Source organism: Esox lucius, chromosome 18, assembly GCF_011004845.1.
Source record: "Esox lucius isolate fEsoLuc1 chromosome 18, fEsoLuc1.pri, whole genome shotgun sequence".
Taxonomy (NCBI): Eukaryota; Metazoa; Chordata; class Actinopteri; order Esociformes; family Esocidae; genus Esox; species Esox lucius.
In genome coordinates, this window is record NC_047586.1 from 19,507,691 (window position 1) to 19,517,676 (window position 9,986).

General features: G+C 41.3%; 1 protein-coding gene across 1 annotated transcript; it reads right to left on the minus strand.

Moving 5' to 3' along the window:
• Positions 1-3,368: 3,368 nt before the first annotated feature.
• Positions 3,369-9,814, minus strand: hsp90aa1.2 (heat shock protein 90, alpha (cytosolic), class A member 1, tandem duplicate 2). The gene is made up of 11 exons (XM_010904682.5): positions 9,664-9,814; positions 7,302-7,451; positions 6,762-7,131; positions 6,487-6,620; positions 6,064-6,390; positions 5,762-5,927; positions 5,472-5,662; positions 4,748-4,895; positions 4,387-4,655; positions 3,901-4,234; positions 3,369-3,674 (listed from the first exon to the last, which is right to left on the minus strand). Exons 2-11 carry the CDS (start codon positions 7,449-7,451, stop codon positions 3,565-3,567), a joined length of 2,199 nt encoding a protein of 732 aa, XP_010902984.1. The 5' UTR covers positions 9,664-9,814; the 3' UTR covers positions 3,369-3,564.
• Positions 9,815-9,986: the final 172 nt, after the last annotated feature.

The following is a 9,986-nucleotide window of genomic DNA, read 5'->3' on the forward strand; positions in this document are numbered from 1 at the left end:
GGTCAGGGTCAATGGATCCAAGGTGTTTAACTATTTTCCGGGGTTCACATTGACCCGTCCCCTCAATTCTACAACCCTGCTAGGAGATGTTGATTGCTCACAGAGGGAGCTAAGATGTTTTGCAACAAAAATTGTAATGCTCAATAAAAAAAATTGTGATTGAGAAATTGTTGGGTTGTAATTGTTGTGCCAATAATTGTCCTTGAAAACACATGCCATTGTACTGCTTATTAATCTACTCTGTCTTCAAAAATGTTTATCCTGCAATCCTTATGTGCCAGAAGAAATGTAGCTATACAGTATTAAGGCATGTATGGTGCTCATATTGGTCTATAAAATTGTCTCGCAGTACAGCCGCATTGCAGCACATTTTCAAAAGTATTTGGATAGATTAATGTTACATACAGTCATGTTTAGTACTTGGTGTATATTTGCTGAAGATCTCTGTTCCAACTTCTTTCATAGCATTTTGTCATCTCTCTTGTCAGCAGGTGACAGGCGTGCTCATTTAGATTCAGATGGTTTGAATGACTTGGCCAGTCAAGAACTTTCCACTTTTGGCCCTGAAACTCATTAGTAAAAATGTCAGTGTGTTCTGGGTAATTATTCTGTGGCACACATCCAGTGGATTTTGTTATAGCTGAGCCATCAGCAGTCATCTCATCAATGAAGACATGTGAGCCAGATCCAGTTGCAGCCAAACTCAAGCCACTATCTTCACCATGTTCACAGATGAAGTGGTATACTTTGGGTTATGGGCATTTCCTTTTTCACTCCACATTTTCCTTTTCCATCAGTCTGGTAGAGGTTAATCTTTTACTTACCTCTTTGTTTGTGAAAGTGTTTATTGTCAAGTGTAAGCAATGCTTGACTTGGGACAGACAATTCGCACATATGTTCATCAAAATATATGTGTTAATTAGGCTTGTTCCATTAAAGCAGACTATTCCGGCTCTTTTGCCTAAAAAAGGAACCGGAACACTGTTTGACAAAAATTTGAAGTACTGGAACGTGGGTTCTGGCCCAAGTCAAGCACTGAGTGTTAGTCAAAATGGGACCTTTTTAAATGCCACTATCAAATCCAAACCTTAAAACATTTTAGAGAAGGTACATTTAAATATATTTCATATAATTAAAGACAATTAAAGACAAGACAAATTAAGGAAAAATGCACAGAGCAGGTTACTTCAGCGTGACATCCCAACAAGTTCTTAAACCGTAGCTGCAGGGCTAACATTAATTTAGTGGGGCATTGTCTCTTGTCAACCTTTCCTGATGTAATTCTATTCCTTTCTGAGAAGTCATTAATCTCAGAAAGTAATCCAATTTAAATGGCAGTGGTGATATACTGTCTAATTCCTTCTCCCGTTTTACAAAACCCCCAGCTATGCTACAAAATCTTCACAGCTTGATTTTGCTTAGTGATTCTTTGGTCACATCTCCTGGTATCTCCTCTATGCTCTTGAGACTGTACTAGGAGACACAGCAAACCTTGCGACGGCACATAGGGATGTACCATCCTGGAAGCGCTGGACTAGTTGTGCAACCTGAATGGGCTGCAGGTACTGCTTCATGCTACAGTATCAGAAGTGACAAGAACACTAACAAAATGCAAAACTGGAGAAGAATCAGTCAGGAAGGATAAGGAGAGAGCAATTGTCTGTGGCCACCACCTGCAAAACCATTCTCTTTTTGGGTGTTGTCTTGCTGTTTCCTCTCCAGTGCACCTGTTGCCACTTTCATTTGCATCAAAACAGGTGACACTGATTCACAATCGCTTATACTTCCTAACTGGACAGATTGATATCCCTGAAGTTTAATTGACTAGGTGTTATACTAAGATGATTGTGTTCCCTACATTTTTTTGAGCAGTGTTCAAGCAGCAAGTCCGGACAACCTTAGCCCATATCTATTGAAACTTGTTTCAGGTATCTTTTTTTTTCCTGTAATGCATTATGGTAACACATTGTACATGCATTCCTCTATGGCCTCATTGCATATGCTGGACACTGTGTGCCATGGGGGTTGAGGTTTGTTACATGCTCCAAAACCCTCACCCATCACTGTACCCTTCATATGAGAGTGGGCTGGCCTTCACTAGCTCTACGGGGATTAAGCCATTAGTTCATTTCCATTTACAAGGCCATTTTTAGGCATCTCCCATTCCACTCATGTTCTGAAATTGTCCTGCAGACAAATTATGAATATTCCCTGCACTCCCAAACCTGAATTTGTTTCACAGTGCCTAAGGTCCGTACTGAACTATTTCAGTATGTTAACCACATGTCTTTATAAAGCATATGTTGCCATCTTAAAAATCTGTTTACCTCTAAGAACCAGGAAGGCAAGGAAGAATTTGCATACCATTAAAGTTGACTTGTTGATTTAAGTAAATATACAGTGTTATGATTACAATCCTTCTGCTATATAAAATGGTTTGGCAGACATGTAATAAGTGTAGCCTTCTGTGCACATCTTCTTGCCAGATGAGCTAAATTCAGGACCACGGACAGCTCTATCATTGTAAAAACACTGGCTGGCTTCCCAAAGCCCATGGCAAGTTGAACAACCAGTCAATTTGATTTGAATGCTGCAAATCTAACCAACGACCAGTTGGCTTGTGTAGAAACTATTTCCTTGTAGAAGGATGAGAGTCAAAAATAATAGTACAAAATGTGATTACACATTGAAGTTGGAGGAAAACAACTTTTTCAGCAAGGCTGTGCTAGGTCACTTTGCTATAGCCACAACCACAGCACAGCACTTCTAAAAAAGTCATTGACCACTCCAACTTGTACACAATTGCTTCATTATAACAAGGTGCTTGGAGCACTAAAAGCTGATTGGCTGAAGATGGTCTTCTATCAGACAGTATAGCTAGTAGGGCATATGACAAAAAAGGACTTTAAGCTGTTTCATAATTGCCAGTTTATAATCACAATATGGCACCTATGGATGTGTGGTATATTGCCAACATGCCAAGGCCAAGTGCTGAAATATTTCCAGTGCTGTGTAATGGAATATTGGACAACACTGCCATCTGGGGGCCAATCTGACACAAGGCAGTGTAGTTAGTCTAATCATTGGCACAAAGCGTAATAAAACTCTCAGCAATGACTCAAACAAATCTATATTCTATTTCTACAGTATGACAAAAACTTAACACATAAAAAAAGGCTATAGCAATTGGTTAACATTCGTCAACTTTATTTGTGTCCCACCATTTCAAGTTAGAGTATTAATTTGAGAAGATATTTACAATCAAAACAGCCAACACAAAAGAACATTGGAATGTCAATAAATACAAAAATACATTGAAACAACTCAAGATACAAAAAGAAATTCAACAGGCTCTTCTTTTCCTTAAAAATGAAAAAATAAACTAAATGTTTATGGGAATGAAATTGAACTGAATAATCGTGGTCAAGGGATTTTGGATAGAATGAGGGCAAACTGGGACCTTGCAAGCTCATGAACATCAAGTCATCCTGGCTGTACTTACAACACTTAGTTCCCAAGCTAACAGGTATAGTCACTGTAACTAAGCAGCTGAGGTCAATTGGTCTAGTCCACCTCCTCCATCCTGGAGGAGTCTTCGTCTCCCTCGAGTGGAGGCATGTCTTCCACAGCGGCTGAGGTTGGTTCTTCAGGGGTCAGGTCATCCTCGTCAATACCTGGACAGTAGAGAGTCTAATCAGTTACTGAAGCCTAAACAGGTAGATCATTCAATGTGGATAATGTAATAAAAAATTTAATAAATTATACAGTATATTCTAAGTCTACATCAAGACAATTTGGAGTCCTTCTGACCGTTTTGATCACAGACTAATGACATTTCAGGAGTGCGGAGATTGTGCATTGACAGCCAACATTGTCAATGTCTGAGCCAGGCGAACTCACCCAGCCCTAGCTTGATCATCCTGTAGATGCGGTTGGAGTGTGTCTGAGGGTCGTCCAAGGTGAACCCGGAGGAAAGCAGGGCCGTCTCAAACAGCAGAATGACCAGGTCCTTCACCGACTTGTCATTCTTATCAGCCTCCGCCTTCTGCCTCAGGGTCTCCACGATGGGGTGGTCCGGGTTGATCTCCAGGTGCTTCTTGGCGGCCATGTAGCCCATGGTGGAGTTGTCCCTCAGGGCCTGGGCCTTCATGATCCTCTCCATGTTGGCCGTCCAGCCGTAGGTGCTGGTCACGATGCAGCAGGGGGAAGAGACCAGGCGGTTGGACACTGTCACCTGTAGGTTGGAGGTGATCAGAACAAACAGTTGTACGGTCAGTGAGCCTGAAAACAGTGGCAAATACTACTCCCAGTGACGTGCCCCACATTTGCGTTAACATAAGAGCCCTTTAACATGACAGGCAGTGTCTGAGATTAGAAGCACCTCACCTTTTCTACTTTCTTCTCCAGAATGTCCTTCATGATCTTGCAGAGGCTCTCAAATTTAGACTTCTGCTCTTCCTGCTTCTTCTTCATGTCCTCATCCTCTGGCAGCTCCAGACCCTCCTTGGTCACAGACACCAGGTTTTTGCCGTCAAACTCCTTCAACTGCTGGACACAGTACTCATCAATGGGCTCAATCATGTAGATTACTTCCAGGCCAGCCTTGCGGAGGCGCTCAACGAATGCAGAGTTGGCCACCTGATCTTTGGTCTCGCCTGAAACATGCAGTAGGTATAGAAACATTAGCAAACAGGTTTTTACCATCCACCAAGTTAAGAACATGGCTTTACAGAGTGTGTCTTCTCACCAGTAATGTAGTAGATGTGTTTCTGGGTGTCCTTCATGCGCGTCACATAGTCTTTGAGGGACACCATCTCATCCCCAGAGGCTGAGGTGTAGTAACGCAGCATTTCTGACAGCTTTTTGCGGTTCTGAGAGTCTTCATGGATCCCCAGCTGAGACAAAAAACAGGAAAGATAACTTCAGTAACAACTCTCCCTAAAAGCATTTTCATTATGCATTACTCAACTCTCATTTTGCAGAAAGTTCTGGAAATAAGAAACCAAGGGGCCGCAATTCTTCTAACAAGACAGAAGATGGCAGTATAGAACTTTAAACAACCAGAACCTAAGCAGCTTAGAGGCAAAAAGATGGCGAGGGGTTCAGGTTTGTGCCAACCAGTGAAAGGTTAGCAAACCTTCTATAGTTTCACTTCAGATTTTTTGGTAATGTTTCTTAAAGCACTGCGGTGACAGGTCATCATATCATTTAGGATTGTCTACCACATCATATTGTACCATAGAATGAGTTAACTGTTGCACCCTACAACCAGCTCAGATTAACCTTGAAGGTAATGTTACATAATGACAGCTGACGGGTTGTGAATTTTCACAAAATGGCTGCAAATTATCATCCATGTGATACGTACTCAAGAGTAATTTTCTAAAATGACTTAAAGGTTCTGAATAATTAATATGATCAGTTATTACTGGTGCATTAAACACTTTAGAATTAAGTTGTATGAAACCAACCTTGATGTTCTTAGAGAACTGCTCATAGTACTTCTTGTAGTTCTCTTTGTCTTCTGCAAGCTCGGTGAAAAGCTCTATACACTTCTTGACCAGGTTCTTGCGGATGACCTTGAGGATCTTGCTCTGCTGCAGCATCTCTCTGGAGATGTTCAGTGGGAGATCCTCAGAGTCCACTACACCTCTGATGAAGTCTGGAAAGGCAGATAGACAACTGGTCAGACATCCTCAAATTGAGAATATATCAGTGGAAATCATTGACCAGACCTACTTTTCAGTTCCGTCTGACTTACTGAGGTACTCAGGGATGAGATCATCACAGTTGTCCATTATGAAGACCCGCCTGACATACAGCTTGATGTTGTTCTTCTTCTTCTTGTTCTCGAAGAGGTCAAAAGGCGCTCGGCGAGGCACAAACAGAAGAGCACGGAACTCTAACTGGCCCTCCACAGAGAAGTGCTATGGAAGTACACAAACACAAGGTTAACTGAGTAATTCAGACACTAATGCACACATCAATCTATAACTTTGGGAAACAGAGTGAAACTCTACATAGTGTGGGAAGTTATTCTGTTGGCCATTAGAATATTCTCACCTTGACAGCCAGGTGTTCTTCCCAGTCATTGGTCAGACTCTTGTAGAACTCTCCGTACTCCTCGTTGGTGATGTCATCCGGGTTACGAGTCCACAGGGGCTTCGTTTTGTTCAGCTCCTCCTGGTCAATGTACTTCTCCTTGATCTTCTTCTTTTTCTTTTTCTTGTCCCCGCATGCGTCGTCATGGTGATCCTCATCATCCGAGCCCACATCCTCGATCTCGGGTTTGTCATCCTCTCCCTTCTCTTCTTCCCCATCTTTTTTTTCCTTCTCTTTCTCTTCCTCCTCCTCATCATCGCTCACTTCCTTGTCACGCTCCTTTTCCACCTGAAGAGACAGGATCATTCGAATGTCAGTGGAGCCATTCAGAGTTGATGTACCTCGTTAGTGGATGGTTGTCAGAAAAACACTACTAGAACTTACAAAGAGTGTAATGGGGTATCCAATGAACTGGGAGTGTTTCTTCACAATCTCTTTGATGCGTTTCTCCTCACAGTATTCTGTCTGGTCCTCCTTTAGGTGCAGGATCACCTTGGTGCCACGACCAATGGACTCAGCTATAGGGGAAAGACAAGGCAGTTAAGTTGCCGCTTCGAATACTAACCAGGAAACCAGCATCCTGTGTGTCTGTACTAGGCCTACATCTCTTCACGTCACATGTAGCTCTGGTATAGCAAAGCATACAACTACTGACTTACATGACGTGTCCACTTTGACAGTGAAGGATCCGCCAGCAGACGACTCCCAGATGTACTGCTCATCATCATTGTGCTTGGTGATGACGGTCACCTTCTCAGCCACCAGGTAGGCTGAGTAGAAACCCACACCAAACTGCCCAATCATGGAGATGTCTGCTCCAGCTTGCAGGGCCTCCATGAAGGCCTTGGTGCCTGACTTGGCGATGGTTCCCAGGTTGTTGATCAGATCCGCTTTTGTCATGCCAATGCCAGTGTCAACCAGGGTCAGAGTCCGCTCTGCCTTGTTGGGAATTACTTCGATCTTTAATTCCTTTCCAGTATCCAGCTTAGTTGGGTCTGTGAGACTCTCATACCGGATTTTGTCCAGAGCCTGTTTGATTGAAAACAAAACGGTCCATGAATGTATTCTGCACACTACATCAATAATATGTCAGCACAATGTAATAAAGTGTGGTGTAATAACATTATTGAATTTACGTCTGTAAGTATTTTGTAAATCAGGCAAGACAAACACCAGGTAGTTGTGCTTGAAGTACTCACATCTGAGGAGTTTGAGATGAGCTCCCTAAGGAAGATCTCTTTGTTGGAGTAGAAGGTGTTGATGATGAGGGACATCAACTGGGCAATCTCAGCCTGGAAGGCAAAGGTCTCTGCCTCCTCCTCCATTGGGGTATCGTGGGCTTCCGGCATCTGTTGAAACAAATGCATTCACCCTGAGCATAAACATACCTTAGAGAAAACACATCTGCAACAAGCTGAACTTAGACATATGTAAGTTCACTAAGAGGGATAACCTTAATGAGGGACAGACTTGAATAAGTCATCACATTAAATAATCAATCTTCATAACGGTCATGATACAAAATAGTTTTGTTTAAAATGGCAGTGTAATTAATAATTATATTTTTTATGGTGGTAGATGTGAGAAGGTTATGTAGCTACACAAACATGATCAGTTCTAAAAATTTATTGTTTTCTCTGGAAAAATGTATTGTCTTTCTGGAGATTTTTTTGTGTGTGAATATAGTCACTTATGTTTTTCAATTAACGGTTGTGTTCATGACAATTATTATATCTATGTATTTTAATGCAGGGGTTCAATGTTAGTGCCATAGATGCCGTTTACTAGCAATAACGACTCCCCTGAATGACAGTGTAATTTTGTAGAATCAACTGAGCGATATAATGCAATTGTAAACTGATTTAACTACCACTTTTAAAAACTCCAGCGCCTAAACATATTATAGTGTATCAGCATGTAACAGCATGTATGTTTGTCAGCACACGTGGTTAGGCGAGGTACTGACCAAAAAAAACGAGGGGAAACAACTTCAAAAGGAAAGCAAACTCTGTACACTACTTGATGCAACCACATTGCTTAACCAGAAAGGCTACACCAGAAATTTCTCAAAACCATTAGACATCGCTGGAGCTGACATTTTTCTAACAATGTAGGTGCCTTAACTTCCTTCTTGTACCTGCATTTAAGATCAATTCAGTGAAATGGGAACATCAAACAGGTGGCTGAACATTCCATCCTCTGTTAACCACTGCTGCATTCATTACAGTAATCCACCTTGTACAAACCGACCACAGGCAGAGGACCTACAAGTCTTCACCATTCGGTGAGTTCACTGCCTTTATATATTTAACTTATTTCAGAGAGCACGTTGACTTTCAAATCAATCTGAAATTCAGTGTTATATTTATATTCTGAAGGCGGCACAAGCACTCTAGAGTACACTTCAAATGGGATATAATAATATTCTGCATTCCAGATTGCTGGTAGTAAACAGGCTAGGCAAGAACCTGACGATTCACTAAACACACCGGTTTGGAGGGACAGATATTGATTTTGTCTTCTTCACGCAAAACATTTACGAGTAACCTCGCTGAACACAGCATGTGGCGTGCACTGGTCATACATACTCCACCTACCGGTCCGCGTGTGTAACAGCATGATTCTAGAATTTACCAGCACCATCCATCAGTTTCCATCTTTAAGAGATTCAACCCTAATGTTTAAAAGACAGGGTTTACCTAACTTCTAGGCAGCCTACGGACAAGGTGTGATTAGCAGTTCATGCTTTATGGCAATCGGTTTCTCTAGTACGGTTTCCTAAAACAAGTGGCACAATTAATCCCATGTAGGATTAGTGGAACACATGCTATTCAAGTCAGGGACTGATATTTTTTGCGCCGCATTTTCAAATAATACATACTTCACTTTCGAGCTATTTAACTCTTAAGTATGGATTATTTGAAAATCAATAGTTCACTTTCCATTTATAGCCATGATGTGATCAAACAATTTATCACCCATTCCATGACTTGAATGAGATTTGCGACACGAATGCTAACACTTCAGCATTGAAAAAGCAGCAAGGGAAATAAAACCAAATGAATATTGTCGTCACACCTTGTTCAGACTGCTTGCAGTGTAACGAAAGCAAGGTGTCATATCATTTGTTAGTCTATTTAATCCATATCCGTTTTGCCACTAAGTAGACTACAGTGCCATAAACAGTTTTTGTTCAATCCTAATACATATCCTATTTTTAACCAATTCGTAACGAATAGTATCATATCGCTTGTAATGTACATTTAGTTAATTTAGGATTATAGGAGCATGTGTGACAGGGACCAAGGACCAAATTGGGATGTATTGCAGGTCAGCTTCATTAATATATGCTATGTGAATACAGCCTATTTTCTAAAACCCAATGCAACATAAGGGAAATTAGAAAAAGTATTCAATTATTGGCAAGCAAATAAGGCTTAGATTCAATTATTGTGATGGTCGGTTATGTAGATATATTTTAAATAGATTGGATTAATTGAGTAATTACTGTCAATTGAAGACACTCATCGTTGGAATATTAATATTGATTTCATGTCCTACCTCGCAGTAGAATAGTCCCTGTAATCGTCTTCAGAAGTTGGTCTTCGACCATACACACAATCTAGCCAGCTAAGCGAATAGATGGCGAAATACTCTATGGCAAGTTTTTATACCCGCTGAGACTGTTCGAGAAATCCTCAGCTTCCAGAACCGTCTGGAATCTTCCTCTTCTACTGTGTGTAGTACGATGCTGAGTGGAGCGATCGACTGTCAATCAAACAGGACGGTTTATATGTTCACGCCCCTCTTTCACTAATCTGTATTGTGAAGGCGGGTTTGTGGTGTTGGGGAAATCAAATGAATAGGTGCTTGCAAGATTGTTC

Bases quoted from the DNA above. Each gene is read 5' to 3' on its own strand.
- hsp90aa1.2 (XM_010904682.5), bottom strand. From the start codon at position 7,451: ATGCCGGAAGCCCACGATACCCCAATGGAGGAGGAGGCAGAGACCTTT. The intron at 6,621-6,761 runs GTAAGTCAGTAG...TTTCCCCTATAG, and splicing joins TGTCAAAGTGGACACGTCAT to CTGAGTCCATTGGTCGTGGC. The intron at 5,663-5,761 runs GTAAGTCAGACG...CTGCCTTTCCAG, and splicing joins TCTCATCCCTGAGTACCTCA to ACTTCATCAGAGGTGTAGTG.